We start from the raw sequence: 24396 nt of genomic DNA, 5'->3' as shown, positions 1-24396 counted from the left end.
GCGAGAGAGCAGAATCTCTGAGGCCGAGGGAGTGTAGTTTTTTGAGGAGGAGGGGGTGGTCGACTGTGTCGAAGGCTGCAGAGAGGTCAAGGAGTAGGAGCACTGAATAGCGGCCATTAGCTTTGGCGGTTAGCAGGTCGTTGGAGAGTTTGAGTAAGGCAGTTTCGGTGGAGTGTAGGGGACAGAAGCCGGACTGTAGGGGATCGAGGAGGTTGTTGTCGTTGAGGTGAGAGCTTAGGCAGGTGTAGACTAGGCGCTCGAGGAGTTTAGATGTAAATGGGAGCAGGGAGATGGGTCTGAGGTTGTTCGGGTCATTGGGGTCCAGGGAGGGCTTTTTAAGTATGGGGGTGATGTGTGCATGTTTCAGAGGGGAGGGGAAAGTGCTGGAGGAGAGGGAGAGATTAAAGATGTGGGTGAGGGAGCGTAGGATGGAGGGGGAGGGAGGTTGTAGGAGTTGTGAGGAGATAGGGTCAAGGGGGCAGGTGGTGAGGCGGGCATCAGAGAGGATCTTGGAGACTTCCTCGATGGTAGTAATGTCAAAGGTGCGGAGTGTTGGGGGGGCTTCAGTATGAGGAATGTAGGGTGGAGTTGAAGTGGGGGTCAGAGCAGTGGTGGGGCCGTGGGAAAGGGGTGATGAGGGGGTAGCTGAGTGAGGGGGAACGGGGTTGGGGGGAGTTTGAGCAGCGACGAAGTCCCTGCGGGTTATGTTGAGGGAGAGGGGGGATGAGGGGGTAGCTGGGTGAGAGGGGACGGGTTGAGAGGGCATGTGAGTTGCATTTATTGAACAGAAATATTTAACACATGTTTATAGTCTTTTTGTAAGGTGCCAAATGTGTGAGATACATTTCAGCATAGTCATATTAATCTGTACCAGCATTTTGACACACTGTAATGTAACAAATGTTACCTAATGGGACAGTGACAATTACATGATCCGCCACAAATGTCTCTCCATCCTCGCACTGCACTTGCACGGGATATGCACGAGAGTCACGGCCCTGGAAGGAACCATCCCAGTAGATTTTCTCAACAGCTTTGTTCAGTATCACAGTGTCATTTGGTAGATTTGCTTTAATCCGATTCACAAGACTTTCAAATCCTCTGTAATTACAAAAAAATCCCTATATGAAAATATGCCAAATTATATATAATTAAATCGGTCATACAGTTTTCCTAACTGATATGCTACTGGTAAATACTAGTCAAGAATATTTGTAAAAAAAAAAATAATAATAATAAAATGAATGAGCTAATACATATACAGCATGTTAAATTATATGTCTACTAGTACCAAGTACTTGGTAACCCAGCTGCTTCCCCTTTACTGTACCTGTATTACCAAAATTAGTAAACAGCTACTTGGGTTTTAGGCTGTATGCATATTGCCTTTAAAAACCGCCAGTGCTCTTGGCAGAAAAAAACACTAATTTTGAGCATTTTTTGTACCAGCGATAAGCAATGTTTAGGAGCATTTAGCAGCATTTAGGAGCATTTTTTTTTTCTGCCAAAAAAAACACAAAACAGAAGGGGTTTTTTCTGCCTCTAAACGTTGAGCTTAAAAAAAGCCTCTATACTACCTAATGTGCATGGGCACATAGGATACCATTAGTTGCTTCTACATACAAAACGCTAAACTCCAGTAGGAGCAGCGCGTTTTTTAAGTCAGTGTGCATGGAGCCTTAATATAAGGAGCTTCCAGATACTTGCATGCAGTATTATCATTAGTACATGGGTGCCATTTTTCTGAGATGAGAAAGAGGGACAGTTTTTGGCACAAAGGACACACCTCCTGCCATGCGCCCAGTTAAAGAGGAGTGATCAAGGTATAACTTGCAGTGCCGCTCTAAGCTGAGATAAAGGTCTCCCCACCATTTGCAGGCACCTATACACTATTTAGAGGTGTAGAAGCATCATCAAAGAAAGGAAGGTGCTCCACTCACCGACCAAGTATATGACTATGCAGATGAATATGGCTTGGCCTCAGTCAGTGCCCTAGGGGAGTGAGGCTGAAGCGGCACTGGCTCAAGCCACATTCATCCACATATTTATGTACTGGGTCGGTGAGCAGTGCTCCTTCCTTCCTCAGTTAAAAAGGTGGGTCACTCCAGAAAAAAAAAAAGAAAAGTCAGCAGCTACAAATCCTGTTCTGACTTTTAATAAATAGACACTTATCCAGTGGAATCTTCACCTGGGCTAGATTTTTACTAGCTTTCGGGTTTTCGGCGCTGGCATCCTGTGAGCAGCTGGTTATGTTGCTTTTGGCTTCACAGCTGGCTGCCCACTGCGCTTTGTGAATGGTCATGTCCCAGAAGACTGCGGGGTAGGAGGGGGGAGAGGAGAACTTTCACTTAGATCACTTAGGTGATCCAAGCGGAAACCTGTCAAAACTAGGTATCTGCTTCCCCCCAAAAAAAATTACATGCCAAATGTGGCAGGGGAGGAGGACTTAAAGTATACCTTCCCCTTGTGGGTGGAGTTCTGCTTTAATTGAACCATGAAGAATCAATGAACAAAAATTGGTTAAATCCACAAATGCTTTTGCTTTCACCAATTCTTTATCTGGTTATTGGCTTTTAAAATAACAGAATCAACAATTTTAAGGTTGAATGAAAAGTTTAGTGCAGTATAAAACTTTTGATAGTTAAATAGCACATTATTTAAAAAGGTCTATACATCACACCAAAAAGAGGGACAGTGGAAGAGAAATGTGAGACAGAGAGATTTGGTTTCAAACGAGAGACAGTCCCTCCAAATAGGGACAGTCACAAGCAATGCAGCAGGAGTCTTACATGATCTGTTAAGTGCCAACCTCAGCTAGAAAACCGCCACTTTGGACCCATCCCTTCCGCTCACCATGCCTTATTAATGGCCCACTGTGAGGTGTAGCTTCACTGACCAACAGTGATCACCATTTGGGGCTTTCAGGATTCAAGGATACATGCATTTATCTGGCAGTTCACAAACTTGACAAGCTCTACAGGCTTGCTTTATTGTATAACTAAAGGCAAAACTTTCCACTCTCTCTAACTTGCTTGATTACCATTTTCAACAGGACTGAAAATAAAGGCAAACCCAACGAGTTGACATTAGAAGAGAAACAGAGGGAAAGTCTTCCAATAGGGATGCTTGAGAACTGTCTAAAGCTGGTCCCAGCTTTAGACAAAAAAAAAAAAAAGAAAAAAGAAAAGAAAATTCTTCCATCTACACAAAAAAAAAAAGGATAGAAGAATCCCCCCACTGGGACATTGTATTCTGACGGTAGGACTTTCCACTGTCAGAATACAATGAGCAGTGACTGCCGCTGATCGTCAAAAGTTTTCCAGCTTGTCTGCTCAACAGAGGTCGATCTAATGATTGACTTCTGTCCAACAGAGATGGCCACACACAGATCAAAATTTGTCTGATCCCTGCTGAATCGGAAACATTTTGATCTGCTTGTGGTCAGCTTAAGAGGGGATATCCCTCATATTAGAAAGGTATCCTACTTTGAGTTGAGTCTATAGCACAGGTAGTGAAGGGAATTGAGACACATATTGCAAAAGGAAACTAACATAAGTTTTAGCACTATCCCCTCTGTCCAAAATAAAAAAAAGAATGTTTGACTCTAGAGATATACTTTAATTCCCTCTGTCTATATTTTGAGTATCTTCATGACCAGAAGTCACAATGAGGTTTTTTACTAAAACTGGAGAGTGCAAAATCTGATGCAACTCTGCAGAGAAACCAGTCAGCTTCTAGTTATTTTTGTGAAAGCTTAATTGAACAAGCTGAAGTTAGAAGCTAATTGGTTACCATGCAGAGTTGCGCCAAATTTTGAACTCCCCAATTTAATAAATCAACTCCTGTAGCTTAGATTCCCAGATCAAATTAATCAGTGCCAAAATGCACCAGTTAACCTGATGATGATATGTCTAATTTCCCTACATAATTTTTTTTCTTCATTTTTTAAGGGCATTGACCAAATATGGGCACGTGTCTAAAGAAAGGATAAAGGGTGCCTACAACACACTGAATAATTCATGAACTCACAAGAACTGCTTTTGTTACACAGGATTTTTACTTTAATTGCCACACTGAGAGTGGATTCTTTTTCTCACTTAACCTAGGTTCACACCTAAGCATTTTCTGCAGGATTTTGCATTTAGCAGAAGCGCAGTGCAGTCCATTGAACATGATTTCCTATGGGACATGTTCACACCTGTGCGCTTTCACCTGCTGTGTTTTTTGGAAAGGGTCATGGAATTTTTTGAACGCAAAAAGTTGCGTTTTTGTTTCTATAGACTTCAATGGAAAAGCTGCAGAAAAGCATGCATTGCGTTTTTGGTGCGTTTTAAATCTGCCTAGCAACAAGAAAAAAAACAAGCAAAACACATCAAAAATCGCAAAAAAAGTGCAAAAACACAATGCAGAAACAGCTCGAACGCAACCTGTATAGGTGTGAACCTAGCTTTAGGGCTGTTATTTATAATTATTATATAATTATTCATCTAGTGAAACTGCATGTACCTGTGAGAATAGGGGCAAAATTGAATGTTTTTTAGCCTATTTTCTCTACAGGTCAAATGTTATTTGTTCATAAAAATGGAGTGGTTCAGGAAAATACCACATTATGGCGCTGATATTTATAGTAAATAATTCTAATTTCCAAAGATCATCAGGTCTATCTAGTGACCATAATGCATTCCTGATTCACATTGTTCTGTAGGAATGATTAACATTTGACTGGGAAGAAAAATTACCTTGTAACATTCAATTTTGCCCCCATTCACACAGAATAAATGTACATGTAGTGCCAGAGGATGAACAGATCTGTGAATGTTCATGTTTACTTTTTGGAGATTTAACCACAGATTTGTTTTTACCTTTTGCACAAACTGTTAGTTGTTTTTTTTAAGTTACCGTAGTTCATATTTACTAATGAAAAGGTCTGCAATCTCTTCAAGCTCTTTACCATATGCAGATCAATTTTGGCTTCTAGCAACCTCCTACTGCAAATAATTTCTCTTTCTTCTACTCATCCAACCACAGGTTGCATACACTACAGTATAAAGGTCTCTCCCCTGCACTCCTTCCTTGGTTTTCAACCCTCAAAAATAAACAATTACAACTCTCATATTTCTAACCTAATAGTCTCCCTACTGGGCATATATTTTTAGCACACAGTACCAATACTGATACCTATTGCTTATGAAGAGTAGGTAGAGGGGTGGTGCGATACGTGAAAACATGCGATTTTGCGCATTACTGCTCTGCACTTGGTGTGAACAAGCCTTAAAATGTACTCTGTGAGTTCAGTTGTCAGTAGGTTGTAAAGCCCTCTTTCCTCCAAATCCCCCCTCTTAGCACAACCCCCCAAATCCCCCCTCCTAGCACAACCCCCCTAAATCTGCCCTCCTAGCACAACCCCCCCTAAATCCCCCCTCCTTGCACAACCTCCCCCTCCTAGCACAACCCCCCTAATTCCCCCCTCCTAGCACAGCCCCACCATCCCAAATCCCCACCTAACACTAGCCCCCCCCCCCCATAATCTTACCAGCAAAACAGAAAGCTGAGCTGGCCGCCCGACCGCATCCTACCAATGGAGGACTTGTCAGCAAGAGTACAAAAAGGAGCAGAGAGCGGGGGAGATGCGGGCTGTCTGCATCTCGGAAGGACATTATAGTGCTCTCTGCCTCACATAGGACAGGAGCTAACAGAGGATCAGAAGATCGAACTATTGCTGGCATTCTTTTTTTTTTACATTTCAGATGTCAGCAAGGGAATCCCGCTGACAGCTGAAATGTCATCGGTTGTTAAGGACAGGGCAGCCCCCTCCTTAACAACACATAATTGCCAGCATTCTATTTTTGACATTTAAGCTGTCAGTGGGGGAATTCGGCTGACGGCTGAAAGAACCGAACCTAAAGGTATTGGCTTTTAGTATCAGAGCATTTGCACGAGGACCGATACTCGTAGAAATGCTCAGTATCGGCACCGATACTGATATCGGTATCGGTGAAACCCCACCCAACAGTATTTTGATGATACTCATTTGGGAGCCAGATTCACGGGTTGTTTTTCCCAGGTATATGACACTGCAGAGAGAAATGGAGCGATCTACTATTACTTAGGGGCTTAAAGCAGAACTTCACCCAAAAGAAGGAGTTTTACCCCCCCCCCCACCCCATACACTTTATTTTTTGTTTTTTTTGGGGGGGGGGCAAGCAGGAGCCTAGTTTTGGCAGGGACCCACTCCTACTTCTCTACTTCTTACCGGACTGCTGTGGCGATGCAATCGGAAGTTTGCACCTGTCCTTTGCGCCAGATTTCTGGGACATGTCACACACCTCTGAAGACTGTGTAAACATTTACAAAGTGCAGCTCAGCTTGCACATGCGCAGTGGCAAGGCTTCACATTCGGTTTCCCTTAGTAAACTTGACGACACCAGGGACCCCGAAGACTGGTGAGGATGGCTCTGGAAGCACCTCTTTAACCGCCCTTTACCTTCGAGTGTAGCTCAGGTAAAGTTTCAGCACCACAAGCGGTAACCCCGAGCTACACTCGGGAATACCCTGCAGCGCTGCTCCGGGATCTCTTCTTTACTTACCTTGTCCTGCATTCCAGCAATGTCCCTCCTGCAGTGTCCCCGGCAATGTCCTCCGGCCGATGCCGGCATCTGTCTTCTGGGTTCCGTTCCCTGTGACGGCAGGACGTACGGGGACGTAATGGCGGGAAATTTAAAAATGTGAAAAAGCGACATTCACTAAATACACTAAAATTACATAATAAAACATTACTGTATCAAAGCATTTCACATACATTTTGTCCCGAGTGCTTTGTCCTGTGCCCTGCCTGCATTTTTACCATTCTTTCTGCCTGGAAACTGAGAAATGTCCATGGCATCCAAAAAGCGTCCCTTTAGGTCAAAAGCGGTTTTAGACCAGCTAGAGAACAGCGATAGTAAATCAGAACCACTTGCAGAATTGAGTGATGATTCGTGGGGAAATTCGTCATCAGAAAATCAAAACAATATTGCGACTTTGCTCAGTGATGTGCGAACTTGGCGCTATATTTCAAATTTCAATGTTTTGGTTTGATTATATTATTGAATTAAATGTATTATTATTTTTTATGATTATTTATTAAATTATAATTTATGATTTTGTTTTTCAAATTTTAACATACCCGGGATCTTTACTAGACTCTAGTTCGGACAGATTTCAGTGAGTTATTCCTAAAAATTACAGGCCTACAATAAACAAAAAAATACATATTTCCATGCAAAAAAATGTACTGCTTTAAGCACAGAAATACTGACATAATCAGAACGCTAGGGAGGCTACGTCGTTTTGCATTTTTTTTTTTTTACCATAAAATAGACATCTCTTGTTTGCTTAGAAAAGGATACCACTTTAAACTGATACTGCACCTTTTGGTGCACTTACGTGGGAAAGGTGCAATCCAGTCCTAGAAACATTGTATACTCTCCATAGGGACAAAGAGCCACATGGTCCATTGTGTGGGTTCCGCTGACACAGCACTCAATATTAAGAAATGACCTTAAAACTGCCAAATTAAGCTCACATGTGTCCTTATCCCATTCCTTCGAGCTACGCAAAATCTCTTGGCGTAAGAAACTTCCCACGCTGGCATCTGGACTGCAGGTATCTTTTGTGAAATTCCGAGCTTTTTCCAGCCACTCAAAATACAAACTGGTTAGATTCATCACTAATGGCATACTGATATTCTTTCCAGAGCTGGTGTAGATAACAGGGATGGCAGGAGGGTGACCTCCCACATCCATTTTCTGGTTCTCTTCAAGCAGAGCATCAGGACCTAAAAGATTATACTGGGCTGACAGCTGGAAAACTAGGTTCTCTGGAGACGGTCCATGAATCCATTGGGCACCAATCTCAACCAGGCCCTTTGCTTAAAGTAAAAAAGAAAAAAACTTTATTGCATTTTCTTAAAAAAAAGAACATGTATACAAACAAATTAATTTAAACTGTAGCACATGCAAATACACTCACTGGTCACTTTATTAGGTACACCTGTTCAATTGCTCGGTAACACAAATTGCTAATCAGCCAATCTCATGGCAGCAACTCAATGCATTTAGGCATCTAGACATCGTGAAGAAGACTTGCTGAAGTTCAAACTGAGAGTCAGAATGGGGAAGAAAGGGGATTTAAGTGACTTTGAATGCGGCATGGTTGTTGATGGCAGACGGGCTGGTCTGAGTATTTCAAAAACTGCTGATCTACAGGAATTTTCACGCACAACCATCTCTAGGGTTTCCAGAGATTGGTCCGAAAAAGAGAAAATATCCAGTGAGCGGCAGTTGTGTGGACAAAAATGCCTTGCTGAGGTCAGAGGAGAAAGGACAGACTGGTTTGAGATAATAGAAAGGCAACAGTAATTCTTGCCAATATGGACCACAAACCTCTGAGGAATGTTTACCACGTTGAATTACAGTAGTTTTGAAGGAAAAAGGGAATCCAACCCGGTACTAGCAAGGTGTACCTAATAAAGTGGCCGGAGAGTGTACACGTTGGATTCCCAGGATGCCATGCTCCAAAACATTTTAAAGCAAGTTTGCCTGCACTTACTGCTAAACTGCTAAAGACAACAAAAAAAAGGAACATTAATAAATACATCTTTTCTTTTATTATTTTTTTACATCTGTAAGTGCTGCAGCATGGTAAAATACACAAAATACCTAATTATTATCCGTGCAGTGCTTCTGGTACAAACCAGGTCGATTCTGATTGGTAAGCACTGACCAATCAGAATCCATCTAGTTTGTCCCAGAAGAGCTGACAGAGAAGAGGGAGAAGAACAGGGATTTCAAATATCTAGACCACTGGAGTAGCTGTAGGGGTGCTTAAAGCTTGGCAGCCCTGCAGGTAAGTAAATTTTTTCTGTAAAGGTGAAGTAGCCCTTTAAACGATGATGCAGGTAATACTTAAAAACCGATCTGAGGGGCTGCCTTATTTCTTTTGCTTTCTTGGATTTGGTACATAGACACACTGTAGAGGAGGAGTTTTAGCTCCCTGGAGCAAGTCAGGGGCCCCTGGTGTCCATCTGCACCTACAGAGGATGGGACTGCTTCCAGGTAAGTCTGCTCTTACATAAACCTCTGATTTTTACCCAAAATGTTGATACTGTGATTCTGTTGGGACATTTTGTTATGTTCTGTGTATAGTCCTACCCACACGCACCTCTTTTTATAGAATTCTTATAGACTGATCAGAGCGGCTGGTATTTTTTGCTTTTTTTACAGTTACAGTCATGGCCGAAATTGTTGGCACCCTTGATATTTTTCCTGAAAATCAAGTATTTCACACAAAAAAGGTATTGCATTAACACATGTTTTGCTATACACATGTTTATTCCCTTTGTATGTATTGGAACAAATATAAAACAGAGGCAGAAAAGCAAATATGACATAATGTCACACAAAACCCCAAAAATGGGCTGGACAAAAGTATTGGCACCCTTAACTTAATATTTGGTTGCACACCCTTTGGAAAACATAACTGAAATCAGTCGCTTCCTATAACCATCAATAAGCTTCTGACACCTCTCACCCGGAATTTTGGACCACTCTTCCTTTGCAAACAGCTCCAGGTCTCTCTTATTGGAAGGACACCTTTTCCCAACAGCAATTTTAAGATCTCTCCACAGGTGTTCAATGGGATTTAGATCTGGGCTCATTGCTGGCCACTTCAGAACTCTCCAGCGCTTCTTTGCCATCCATTTCTGAGTGCTTTTTGACGTATGTTTGGGGTCATTGTCCTGCTGGAAGACCCAGGATCTTGGACGCAAACCCAGCTTTCTGACACTGGGCCCTACAGTGCGACCCAAAATCCTTTGGTAATCCTCAGATTTCATGATGCCTTGCACACAGTCAAGGCACCCAGTGCCAGAGGCAGCAAAACAACCCCAAAACATCATTGAACCTCCACCATATTTTACCGTAGGTACTGTGTTTTGTTCTTTGTAGGCCTCATTCCGTTTTCGGTAAACAGTAGAATGATGTGCTTTACCGAAAAGCTCTATCTTGGTCTCATCTGTCCACAAGACGTTTTCCCAGAAGGCTTTTGGCTTACTCAAGTACATTTTGGCAAACTGTAGTCTTGCTTTTTTATGTCTCTGTGTCAGCAGTGGGGTCCTCCTGGGTCTCCTGCCATAGCGTTTCATTTCATTTAAATGTCGACGGATAGTTCGCGCTGACACTGATGCTCCCTGAGCCTGCAGGACAGCTTGAATGTCTTTGGAACATGTTTGGGGCTGCTTATCCACCATCCGGACTATTCTGCGTTGCAATCTTTCATCAATTTTCCTCATCCGTCCACGACCAGGGAGATTAGCTACAGTGCCATGGGTTGCAAACTTCTTGATAATGTTGCGCACTGTGGACAAAGGCAAATCTAGTTCTCTGGAGATGGACTTGTAACCTTGAGATTGTTGATATTTTGCCACAATTTTGGTTCTCAGGTCCTCAGACAGTTCTCGTCTCCTCTTTCTGTTGTCCATGCTTAGTGTGGCACAGACAGACACACAATGCAAAGGTTAAGTGAACGTCTCTCCTTTTTATCTGCTTTCAGGTGTGATTTCTATATTGCCCACACCTGTTACTTGCCCCAGGTGAGTTTACAGGAGCATCACATGCTTGTAACATTCTTATTTATCCGCAGTTGTGAAAGGGTGCCAATACTTTTGTCCAGCCCATTTTTGGAGGTTTGTGTGACATTATGTCGAATTTGCTTTCTTTCCTCCCTTTTTTTGTTTTGTCCCAATACACACAAAGGGAATAAACATGTGTATAGCAAAACATGTGTTAATGCAATACGTTTCGTGAGAAATACATGATTTCCTGGAGAAATATCAAGGGTGCCAACAATTTCGGCCATGACTGTATAAAGCAGGCACTTCAGAAAGATTTCAGAGTTCAGCCATGATTTAGCAAGCCAAAATGACCTGCAGTAGATTGCTTTTTAAAGGGTGTTTGAGGCAGTGAGGCTTTATGTTAGCCCTAAAAACCCATACCACAAACTTGTGCATTGCACTCAGTAGCAGGTCGGTTGTAGGACAGCCCCATTGACTTGAAGGAGTGCACTCACTCATTACTGACTGCCAAATGTAAGAGGGAAGATCATTTATTTTTTTTTCAATGTGGCTCCATCATGTGTATGTCCCTGTACGGCTGCCTTTGCAGCTTCGGAGGAGGGCTATAAAAACACAGCTCAATCACGAGTGTTTGGGGAGCTTGGTATGGATGGCTTCAGTGGCATCAGCTTCCCCAAACTCAGTGAGAGAATTATGTTTTTCCTCCCGCTTTGTGATGTCAGAAACGGGAAGCGACAGGGACTTCTGTTACTTCTGGTTTCTTTGTTTACAACCATTGCCGGCTTGTTTGTAGAAAAAACCAATCACAATTTGATCTGCTGCTTTGGAGGCCAGAGCAGAGATCTGGGGTCTCATAGATCCCAGATCTCTCCATAAAGAGGACTTGTCATGGTATCACAAGGGTTGTTGTTCATTCTTTGTAACAGCAATAAAAGTGCTACAAACGGAAAGGTAGAGTCTAAAAGAAAAGAAAAAAAGAAAAACAGGAGATTTCTTTTTAAAGCACCCCAGCCCCCACCCCCGCACGCAAAGGCGAATGCATGTGTCGGTCCCACACACATACATAAACAGGGATTTGAGGTATCACCGCGAACGACAGAGCAATAATTCTAGCAACGGGCTTTCTGTGTAAAACTAAAGTGGCAAACTGTAAGGCTTTTAAAGCATTGCCTATGGATAATTTAATCTACCCTAGAGTTTGTCATCGTTCCATGGGTGCATGCAGTTTTAACCACTTCCGCACCACCCTATAGTAGAAATACTGCTAAAGGGCGGTACGGGTACACAAAATCATATATATATATGTGTGTGTGATTTGCATTTTCGCGGGCCAGGGGGGGGGGGGCACGGGTGCCGTTCTTTGATCCCCGAAGGATCAATCATCTGATTTAGCCAAGTGATGGTTGGCCTAAATTGGATGATCGATCCCTGTCCTATCGGGGATCTTCCTGTACCTGTGTTTACACTTACACAAGTAGAGGAAGTGATGAAATCCCTCTCTGGGCACACTCCATCCCAGAGAGAGAGAAGAATCAATACACAGTGAGTAAAACAGCACACTTTTCACAGTTAAAACACTTTAGGACACATTTAAGCCCTTGATCACCCCCCCCCCCCCTTCACTGCCCTGTCACCAGTGTCATTAGTACAGTGTACAGATTTTTTGCTGATCACTGTATTTGTGTCGCCGGTGACTTCAAATAGCGTTAGCGCTAGTTAGCGCCCCTGCCAGATAGCGTCAGATTTCCCTTCAGCACACCAGTAATCACATTTTACCCCTTGATTTCCAGGAACATGCTCACTTACACAATAAACCTCCATTGCTAGTATAGTGTCTGAACGGATCAATATCTTTGATCAGATCAGCACAATGCCAGCATTCACATTACTATAGTGTCCCCAAAAATGCAGCATTAGCGGGATCAGCCCCGGCACCAGCCAGCACCTGCGTTTAGCCCTACGCTTACCCCCCCCCCTTCTCCTCCAGCAAATGCAGTGTCAGCAGATCACTGTCACTTGATACATTACACACAAAACCGCAGTGTTCGCAGAATCAGGCCTGTTAGCCTGTTAGCATTTGCCGGTAAAATGTTTTGTAGCGGTTCAAGAAATCCCTGACAGCCTGGTGCTCTTTTTCTTGTGAGTCACTCTAGGTACCTATAAATTTAGTGGCTAAAATGTCAATTGAAAGGTACTCTAGGCCTACAGGATTCTGAGCATGGCAGATGAGAGCGAAGGGGAAGACTCACTGACACAATCAGCCTCAGAATATGAACCTGTAGACTGCAGCGGCACCCTGACAGATAGCTCAGACGATGGAGAAGAGGTCCCTGCTAAGATCACACGTACCCGACCCCGTTCCCAGGTTGCTGAGATGTTACAATTGCATGATGACTCTCATATGCAGCAGAGTGCCAGTACTAGCGCCGCTCTACATTTTGGTGAACTGGCGAGCACCAAAGGCCTAGTACATCCTGGTCTTTCACATACCAGAACTGCAGTATCACTTGGTGACATGGCAAGTCCATTAAGTGCAGTAGGAGCTGGTGCGGCCACGAGCACAAGTAGTGTCCTGTGGCCACTAAGAATTCGCACACAGGCCCGTAGAGCAGCCCACAAATTCTGCAGCACCCAAACTTCCCCCATTTACAGCCCAGCCCAGAATTCAGGTCGAAACAGCAAATTTAACGACTCCCCTTGATTTTTTGGAGCTGTTTTTCACGGAAGATCTGTATGCATTGATTGTGGATCAAAGCAATTTATATGCACAACAGTTTATCACCGCCAATCCAACCTTGCCAGACCATTCACATGGAAACCCATTACGGTTTCCAAATTTAAATTTTTTTTGTGCCTAACCCTCAACATGGGCATTGCTAAAAAAAATGAATTGCAGTTGTATTGGTCCACAGACCCGATTCATCATATGCCCGTGTTCTCTGCTACCATGGCCAGGCATAGATATTACTCCCCAAAATGCATTCTGCTACTTCTCCCAAGTATGGGGATACCACATGTGAGAGACTTTTTGGCACTCTAGTCAAGCACAGGACCCCAAAATCCAATAAGCCTGAAGGAAAGTAGTCACCCCAAGGAATTTGCTAAGAAGCTTGGTGAGTATTTTTCAGATCTCGTTTGGTGCCACAAGTTTTTGGAAAATGAAGAAAGGAAACAAAAACATATTTTTTCTTTTCTTTTTTTATATTTCAAAACCTTGTGAGAAAAAAATCAGATCTGCAAAATACTTACCATGCCTCTTTTTAAATTCCTTGGGGTGTCTACTTTCAAAAAAGGGGTCATTAAGGGGGGGGGGGGTTGGTGCTATCCTGGCATTTCAGGACCTCCGAAACTGTGCTAGGTAGTGAGAAAATAGAACGAGGAAGTTACTACCTTCAATCTTTTAAAGTGGTCATTGGATTTCAGGCTCCTGTATGTGGCTAGGCTCTCAAAACGTCTCACACATGTAGTATCCCCATACTCGGTAGAAGTACCAGAATGTATTTTGGGGTGTAATTCCACATATACCCATGGCTTGTGTGAGCAATATATCATTTAAGTGACAACTTTGTGTAAAACAATAATGTTTTTGTCATTTTCCAAAAACTTGTGGAAAAAAAAAAAATCTTCCATTGACTCAATATGCCTCTCAGCAGACAGCTTAGAGTGTCTACTTTCCAAAAAGGGGTCATTTGGGGGTGTTTGTACTGTCCTGGTATTTTAGCACCTCAAGAAATGTGATAGGCAGTCAGAAAGTAAAAGCTGTGTAAATTCCATTATCTATACCATAGTTTGCAGATGCTATAACTTTCACACAAAGCAATTAATAAACACTTATTGGGATTTTTTTGCCAAAGACATGTAGCAGAATACATTTTGGCCTGAATTTATAACTAACTTTGAGCTTACTATATATTTTTTATAGCTTTTTTTGTTTATAGCGCAAAAAATAAAAAGTGCACAAGTGATCAAATACCACCCAAAGAAAGCTCTATTTGTGTGAAAAAAGGACATAAATTTTGTTTGGGTACAGCATTGTATGACCGCGCAATGATCAGTTGAAATAGTGCAGCGCCGAATAGCAAAAAAAGGTCTTGTCAGGAAGGGGGGTAAATCCTCAGGAGGGCAAGTGGTTAAAATGTGACAGGTTTGGTATCTATTTACTCGGCGTAACATCGTCTTTTATATTTTATAAAAACATTGGGTATTATATTGTGTGTTTGTGCACTAAAATTCATCCAAGTGTTTTTGTTCATAAAATTTGCATTTGAAAACTGCTGTGCAAATACCACGTGACATAAAAAATTGTTACACCAACCATTTTATTCTCTAGGGCAGTCTTTTTTTAACCAAGGTTTAAAAAGCCTTTCTCCATGGACCCTGTCGCCTAATAATTATTGTGGCCTCCTCCTTGCTCTATCAAAAACTCTCTAACTCACATCTTCAACCTCTCCCTCTCTACCAGCACCTTTCCCTCCCCGCTCAAATATGCATTGGTTAACTCTATACTCAAAAAACCATCCCTGGACCCCACCTGTTTGAATACCATAAGGATCATCTCCCTGCTCCCGTTTACCTCCAAGCTTCTCAAGTGCCTTGTTCACAACCATATGAGTTGCCTTTGACACAGCTGACTACCCACTCCTCCTCAGTAAACTCTACCCCATTGGCCTCTGTGACTCTGCTCTCTCCTGGTTCTCCTCTAACCTTTCTCAGGGCACTTTCAGCGTCACATACAACAACAACTTCTCTCAATTAAAATGTGAAAGTGCTTGCGAGCTACTATGGTGAGTATTCAATGGTGAGTATTCAAAGTGCTTAAATAATTAATTATGTTAAATTAACACACGTGGTTCACCGATACTAAACACTTACTCATATAATAGTGCATATAACTGAATTTAAGATAATTAATGTGTGCCATGCTCCACTAAATAAATAAATATTGTAATAATATAATATCATGCAATGTGTACTCTATATATCTATAAGACATGTGATCCAAAAACCAAAAATATAAAAAAAATATATATAATGAAAATAGAAATGTATATAAATATCAACATGTGAATGTGATAAATAAATATCTATATTTATATATAATATAATCCACCAATTGTCCAAAAATACCAAAAAAAATATAAAAATCACATAAAAAATTCACATAATAAATCCAAGAATGTGTCCACTTCGTGATAATATTCTGAAAAAACAGCAACAACAAATAGACTGGATATGATTTTCTTATGCACTCACCTTAATTTTAGCCTAACTGAAAATTAGGCTAAAACAGCTTTTTGTCCTAAATGGACAGATGAGGTATTTTCCAATGGTAGATATCCTTCCAGGGTTGGTGAGTTGTAAGTTGTAATATTTCTATTTTCCCACCTGGGGTCTCTCAGGTTAGCTGATTCCTGTGTTGGATTAGGATGGATGGATTTCTCCCTCTCTCCTCCAGGAGTCTAATACTTCCTTTCCCTCCACTGTTTAATTATGTATATTAGTAGTGCATAAAAAGAGAAAGAACATAGTTCCTTATCCTTTTTTAACTCTTTATTAATGTATTCAATGACATTCCACTCACATTTTTATAGTATAAAAACCGCTTTTAAAATATATGAATCCTCTGTGTGCTCTGCACACTTCCTGTACCGTTTGATCCTGAATGCATTGTGACGTCAGAGCCCCTCCCCTACGCCACCGGGTCACGTGGCTTCATCATGTGAATTTTATATATTGTTTTGTATTTTTGGACAATTGGGGGATTATATTATATATAAATATAGATATTTATTTATCACAATCACATGCTGATATTTATATAATTTTCTAATTTCATTATATATATATTTTTTATATTTTTGGTTTTTGGATCACAGGTCTTACAGATATATAGAGTACACATTGCATGATATTATATTATTATAATATTTATTTATTTAGTGGAGTGCTGCACACATTAATTATTTTAAAACCAACTTCTCTCACCTCTTCCTCTTTCTGTTGGGGTACCCCAAGGCTCTGTTCTTGGGCCCCCTCATTTCTCTCTCTACACCTCCTCCCATGGCTTCCAACACCACCTCTATGCTGATGACATGCAGATCTATATCTCCACTCCTCAGCTCACCCCCTCGATCTCCTCATGTATCACAAATGTACTGAACGACATATCAGTATGGATATTACACCAATTCCTCAAATTCAATCCTTCTAAAACTGAGCTTGTAATATTTCCTGCTCCCTGATCCCCCCACTCATGACTTTTCTATTAAGATCAACAGCACAACCATTGTTCCTTCCCCTCATGCCAGGGTGCAAGGCATTATTCTAGACTCAGACCTCTTCTTTGGGGCCCACATCCAATCACTGGCTAAATCCTGCCGCCTCAACCTCTGCAACACTTCCAGAATTCGCCCCTTCCTGACTAAGGATAACAACTTATCCAAGCCTTGGTTATATCCCACCTTGATTACTGTCACGCCCTCCTCACTGGTCTACCTTTACACATGTTATCCCCCCTTCAGTCTATTATGAATGCTGCCCCTCTCTGCTAATCCCTTCACTGGCTTCCACTAGCCCAACGTATAAAATTCAAAATACTAACTACAATGTACAAAGCCACAACACTGTTCCTAGGTACATAATAAACCTCATCGGCAGATATCATCCAAATCGTCCGCTCCTCCCAAGACATCTTGCCTCTCTAGTTCCCTTGTCACCTCCTCCCATGCCCACATCCAGGATTTCCCCAGAACCTCCCCCATCCTGTGGAACTCCCTACCTCAGTATGTCCGGTCAGCCCCCACTCTGTCTGCCTTTAGGCGATCTTTGAAAACCTACTTATTCAGGGAAGCCTACCCCACCTCCACCTAAGAACTGTACTTAAATCACCTCCACCAGATAATCCCCTGCAACTATCACCTTTTGTATCACCTCCCCTTCCTTTAGATTGTAAGCTTCATGAGCAGGGCCCTCCTATTCCTTCTGTATTGAACTGTATTGTAATTGTACTGTCCCCCTATATAAAGCGCTGTGTAAAATGTTGGCGCTATATAAATCCTTTATAATAATAATTACAAAAAGCCGCAAGTTTTTTTGTACCCCATTATAACCTTCCAGCTGTCATCAGTTGATCAGAAGGGCGGTGGGTGCTTGCACAGCATCCTTGTTTGCCACTCCCCATCAGCACTGGGATCACATTAGCTGAGTGAGGGAGAAGAACTGAGGGGGAAAAGAAACATTAGATTAATAGTCAGTACCCTTGTGTAAAAGGGTTATTTGCTTTGGAAGAATAAATTACCTCTGACGCTGGGTGTCCCACATGTGTGAATGTTGCATTATGCAATGTGATTAGTTTAGTTTTATAGATTTAAGAATGGAGAGCTTTAAAATTATTCAGAATTTAAAAGGGTGGCTTGACTGAAAAAATTCTAGAAAAGAAGGAGAGCCGATATCCAAAAGAATGCAGTTTTGATGGTAGCTAAAGAGACATTTATTGAGAGTAATGAAAAGTACATCACACTAACGTATTTTGGGAGAAAGACTCTCCCTTTTCAGGGCTGTTTGCTGCACGCTATTAAATGGGAAAAATTCCCACGTCATTTATATATTTTCAAGGTTTCGGAGGGAAAAAATTACAAGAGTGAATGAATGAAATGAAAGAGTGAATGAAAGAGTGAACGCTGTCGTTCCAGGGGCAGCAAACAGTGCCTGAAATAAGGCTGAAAATCACTGCTCTAGGGCCTCTGCTTTAAAAATATACAATGTTTGGGGGTTCTAAGCAATTTTCTAGGATAAAAAAATTAGATTTTTTTTTACATGTACAACAGAAATGTCAAAATTGACCTGGGGGGTCAAGTTATTAAGTTTTTACTTCTTTTTTTTGTTGAGCATCTATAAACATCTACACAACAGAACAGTTGTTATTTTGAAAATGTGCATATGAAAGAGACTGAATACATGACATTAATAAAGCAGTTATATATAACAGAACTTCAGAGTACAGCCTTAAAGAGCAGTGAGATGAGTCAACATTTACTAAGTAATTACCTTAACCTCCCTGGCGGTATTCCCGAGTGTAGACTGGGGTAAAGTTTCAGCACCACAAGCGGTAACCCCGAGCTACACTTGGGAATACCCTGCAGCGCTGCTCCGGGATCTCTTCTTCACTTACCTTGTCCTTCGCTCCTGCGATGTCCCTCCTGCAGTGTCCCCTGCAATGTCCTCCGGCTGATGCCGGCATCTGTCTTCTGGGTTCTGTTCCCTGCGACGTCAGGACATACGGGGATGGAACGGCGGGAAATTTAAAAATGTGAAAAAGTGACATTCACTAAATACACTAAAATTACATAGTAAAACATTACTGTATCAAAGCATTTCACATACATTTTGTCCCGAGTGCTTTGTCCTGTGCCCTGCCTGCATTTTTACCGTTCTTTCTGCCTGGAAACTGAGAAATATCCATGGCGTCCAAAAAAGCGTCCCTTTAGGTCAAAAGCGGTTTTAGACCAGCTAGAGAGCAACAATAGCAAATTAGAACTACTTGCAGAATTGAGCGATAATGATTCCTGGGGAAATTCGTCATCAAACACTGAAAACGATTCTGCGACTAAGATCAGTGATGTGCAAACTTGGCGCTATATTTCAAATTTCAGTGTTTTTGGTTTGATTATATTAGTGAATTAAATGTATTATTATTATATTATTATTTTTTATGATTATTTATTAAATTATAATTTATGACTTTGTGTTTCAAATTTTAACATACCCGGGATGTTTACTAGACTCTTGTTCGGACAGACTTCAGTGAGTTATTCCTAAAAATTACAGGCCTACAATAAAAACAATACATATTTCCATGCAAAAAAATGTACTGCTTTGAGCACAGAAATACTGACATAATCAGACCGCTAGGGAGGCTACAGTGTAACTTTACCCTTCACAGTTTGATGACAAAGTTCTTTACCAAAAGAAAACACATTCCACATTAATAATTATGCTACCAAAATTAGAGTGTACTGTAAATTGCCTCCAGCATTGCTCTTGTTTCTTCTTGCTGGAAGCCCCCATTTTGCAAAAGCCCAGAGCAGTCACTTTCCTTATTATAATCTCTCCCCCCTCACCTTGGTTTCAAAACTTTGTCACTTTCTGTAAGGGCTCATGTACACTGCAGCTGATAAATTCACGTTTAGGAGCTGTTCATTTTTTTCAGCAGCCCCTGAACTCTCCCTAATGTTTTCCTATGTGTCCATGTACACATCTTTGTTTACAGTCGTTTACAGGCATTTGAGTTTACAGTCGGTTTTTTGAACGCAAAAAAAGCGTTCAGCAGTTGAATTTATCACGTTTCAAATGCAAAACACTTGTAAAAACGGCAAATCGCGTTTACAAGCCTTTGCGTTTGAAATTTTTTTTTAACTCTTCCAGTTCCCTATGCTGTCCAGAGCCTTTTTACTTCATGAAAAATGCATGCAAAGTGTTTTTAAGGTACTCAGATGTACAAAACAGGATGTTCCTACCAAGCTTGCCACACATTTTAATGACCACTTCATACCTCAGACCTCTCCCACCCTTGGAAACAAAATGACCATTCACACCTCAAATTCCTCATGAAGACCCCCTGCCAGGTGGCCTTAATGACTCACTTCACCAAACACCTTTCCCACCCTTGGAAACAAAAGAAATGTTAATGAGCAACTCACACCTAAGCTAATATCAACACATGCTGTGGTCTCTGCTTCTACTGTCTGTATTTCTCTGAAACAGTCTGAAATAGTTAATGATTTACCACTCGCATTCTGGGCATTTGGGAGGTTCTCCTGTGCTTATCTTTAAAAAACACTTCTAAACGCAAACGCACATAAACGCGTTATGCAAACGATGCTAAACAGACATTTTTTAACCTACGTTTTGCAGCAGTCAGTTTCCATGTTCAGTAGTGTCCCGTGTACATGGGGCCTAAATATAATGTGTGCAATTCAAGCCTTGATTGTATGTCTTGGCTCAGCTAGAGGGGAAGGCTGACAGAAGCACAGTGCTAAAGTTCACAGCTCTGCCAGCAGACAGGAGAGAATATCAGGGAGATAAGACAAGCCACTACCCTTGTAAGTTTACCTCTTTTGTATCTCCCTGGCAGAAGAGTTTGTCTGGACACCTTTCCTGGTTTTATTTCCTCCTTCCCTAATCTGTGTTCCCTCTGCACACTCTGTGTCATTCCTGTTATTTGTTCTCCCCAAGTAGTAGTGGTGCATTGAAATGAGAATTCAGGTGCCGAAACCGAAAATTCAAAATGCACTTGGCCGAAAGCGGAATGCGCAGTTTTTAAAAATGAATATATATTTTTTGGAAAAAAATACACTTTGATTAAAAAAAAACAATATATACCCCAATTGTTTTGTAAAATATGTAAGAGGATGTTACAGCAAGTAAATAGATACCCAACATGTCACAACTTAAAATTGCGAACGCTCATGGAATGGCGTGAAACTGCGGTGCTTAAAAATCTCCATGACTGATGCTTTAAAAATTTCTACAGGTTAGCAGTGTAAAGTTACAGAGGAGGTCTAGTGCGAGAATTATTGCTCTTGCTCCGACGTTCATGTTGATACCTCATGTGTGTGGTTTGAACACCATTTACATATGTGGGCATGGCCTACGTATGTGTTCACCACTATGTGCGAGCACGGGGGGACGGGGGCACTTTAAACTTTTTTAAAAAAAATATTTTTTTGCACTGTTGCTTTTAAAAAAATTGTAATCACTTTTATTCTTATCACAAGAAATGCATGCATCCGTTGTGATAGAAATAATTAGTGACAGGTCCTCTTTATGGAGACATATGGGGTCAATAAGACCCCACATTTCTCCTCTGCAATGTAAAGCATTAGATAAAAAAAAAGCATTGATCTATTGCTTTAATAAAAAAAAATAGCTGGAACCGTAAGTGACATCGCTCCGGTTCTCCAAGGGCCATCTTTCCTTCTTTCATCTCTATGCCCAACGCTGGGATCGATGGTTTCTCAGGTAAGACTAAACTATCGAGTGGCGGCCGGAGGGCAGGCGACAGCGGACAGGCGGCTTTTAGGGGCGGGTTTTTTCTGCACCTGTATTGGTGCTTTTTTTCATTTCGGCCTTCAGCTAATAACTGAATTTTCTATTTCTCCTATCAGTTCATCCTCCACAGTTATTACCTTTTGTACTACTAGCCCCTCCCTTTTAGATTGCAAGCTTCCAGGAGCAGGGCCCTCCTAACCCTCTTGTATTGAACTGTATCGTTGCTGTATTGTCTCCCTTTATATTGTAAAGCGCTGAGCAAACTGTTGGCGCTATATAAATCCTGTATAATAATAATAATTTAAGATACAGAGGGAAGGTACCGGAATCTGGAGCAGTTGTGTATGGCAACCAATTAGCTTCTATCTTTCAATTTCAAATCTTAAAGTGTTTGTAATGGCTGAAGGTTTTTTACCTTACTGCATTTTACGCAGTAACAAAAAAAACTTTCTGCATGCATTTTCCCCCACAGCCCCCCTAAACACATACCTGAGCATGATCCTGATCTGGTGACATGAATGGAAGCTGAGTCTCTCTCACTTCTTATTGGCACAGATAAAGCAGCAGGAGCCAATGGCTGCTGTCAACCAAAGCCAATGATAAGGAGTGGGGGGTGAGACCGAGCCCCGTTCTGTATGTCTTATGGACACACAGAGCAGGGCTCAGAAGTAAGCACACACAAACATTTGGCGGGGGTGGGGCCAGAAAAACTGGCAGGGGACCCCAGAATAGAAGAATTGGTGCTGCTCTTTCAAAACCATTGCACAGCGCAGGTAAGTATAATATGTTTGTTATTTTAAAGAAAAAATGAAAGTGGAATATCATTTTAAAGTGGAATTAAAGTTCCCAATACTTACCTCTCCCTCAAAGGTTGAAGGTCCCTTGCTGGCATCTTCTATCTGGCTTCATCAGGTGGGGGGCTGCAGACATTTTCACTGGCCAGCGCAGAATGATGTAATTCCTGCACATGTACGAGTTCATTCATCCTAGCACACAGTATCTGTAATGGAATGTAAACTGAGCTTTGCTTGTTCAGGCTCACAGCTCTTTTTTACTGTAGAAAGGACACTGCATGTCTCCTATGCGATAAAGAGCCTGTCTGCTCACAGAAAGAAAGAACTTTGAAATCATGTGACTTCAAGTGAAGTTGCACAATTTCAGAGTTGCCTGTCCGTGCGATTTCAGCTACAACTTTGAAGACATCTGTACGGCTTTGTGCACAGTTGTCTATGCAAGTCGCACCTGAAATTTCAAAAAAGTAGTGCAGGAGACTTTTTTCAAAATCGGTGAAACTCCAACAAAGTCGGAGTCGCACCAATTTGAGCCGTTTCATTGCAAACAATAGGATGCGGGTTGTCATGTGATTTAAAGCTGTCAAATTGCATGACAAGTCATATCAGCTTGAACCAGGGCTTACCACCAGATGGAAGCCCAATTGTTCCCAAAACAAACGCGTTATACTCCACCTGGAGACACCAAGTAGCTGTGATGATCTGTACAGTTCTACCATGACATGTCACAGCTGCAGAAGTCTGCTCACGTGTTAGGATTTGTTTTACCCTCATCATGGAGAGGTTAACTGAAGAAGCTGACTGGTTGTCATGCACAGCTGCTCCAGTTGTGATAAATCCCGCCCCCTATAATAATCTCACAGATACAGATCCCTGTCCTTACAGGAAATCTCAGTTGACTGTTCACTGTTGCCCCTAATGGACACCCAGTGCTGTGAGGAAAGCTTCCTCCTCAGTGAGGAAGTCTCCCTCCTCCACATTCACATTCTACCACTGTGTCACCCGAATTACCAAAACTCTGTGTCCGTATCCGTCCTCCGCTCCTCCCGGTGGCCTCCAGGATCCGAATGTGACGGAATCCATTCTGATAGAGCTTCTCGGCGGCTCCGATCCCGGCAATGCCCGCTCCTATGACCACAACAGTGGGGCCCCGCACACCCATCGGCTCCTCAGGCTCTGATCCCACACACTGCTGATTGGACTGGAGAGAGAAGAAGAAGAGGAGGGGGAGGAGCCTGAGAACCTGACCGTCGCTGGTGATTGGCATGCTGCCTGATCCTCCGGGTGAGAGTGCGAAGTACAAGAGTCACCTCAGAGTACGGAGTCACCTCAGAGAACTACAGAGGCACCTCACAATGGAGAAGTCCAGTCACCTCAGAGTACAGAGTCACCTCAGAATGGAGAAGTCCAGTCACCTCAGAGAAGTAGAGAGATCCCTCAGAGAAGTACAGTCACTTTAGAGTACAGAGTCACTTCAGAGTACAGTCACCTCAGAGACGTTCAGAGTCACCTCAGAGATGGAGAAGTCCAGTCACCTCAGACATGTAGAGAAATCCCTCAGACAGGCAGAGAGATCCCTCGGTGAAGTAGAGAGATCCCTCGGTGAAGTAGAGTGATCCCTTGGTGAAGTAGAGTGATCCCTTGGAGAAGTAGAGAGATCCCTTGGAGAAGTAGAGCGATCCCTCAGAGCTCAGGCTTCTCTTCTCCTCACACTGCAGACTGAGCTCAGCAGGATTACACAACACTAGAATATTCCCAGCTGTTTTAGGAAAGAGATATTTGTAATATTCCCATCTCTCTTGCAATGTTTAATTGTTTCCACATTTCTGGCCCAGGACATCGGTGTAACAATAAGCCCTTAAAGCATCTGATCACACCAAGATCGCTGTGATCAGATGCTTTCCCAATTTACAAATTTATAGGCGTTTATATCCTGCAGAACCA

General features: G+C 42.1%; 1 protein-coding gene across 1 annotated transcript in view; it reads right to left on the bottom strand.

Annotated features, from left to right (window-relative positions):
* Positions 1-24180, bottom strand: part of PAOX (polyamine oxidase) — a 43778-nt gene extending 19598 nt beyond the window's left edge. Inside the window, exons 1-3 of the mRNA XM_089680022.1 lie at positions 23464-24180; positions 7426-7909; positions 908-1101 (exon numbers count right to left, since the gene is read on the bottom strand). Of these exons, the coding sequence (XP_089536148.1) occupies positions 908-1101; positions 7426-7909; positions 23464-23719 (934 nt within the window). The 5' untranslated portion in view covers positions 23720-24180. The remainder of the gene's footprint in view (positions 1-907; positions 1102-7425; positions 7910-23463) is intronic.
* Positions 24181-24396: the final 216 nt, after the last annotated feature.

The sequence above is a fragment of the Staurois parvus genome, unplaced genomic scaffold, assembly GCF_062004578.1.
Source record: "Staurois parvus isolate SC_StPar_1 unplaced genomic scaffold, SC_StPar_1.0 ptg000234l, whole genome shotgun sequence".
Taxonomy (NCBI): domain Eukaryota; kingdom Metazoa; phylum Chordata; class Amphibia; order Anura; family Ranidae; genus Staurois; species Staurois parvus.
The sequence above is the reverse complement of the archived record's forward strand: the minus strand, read 5'-3'. Positions and strand labels throughout refer to the sequence as shown.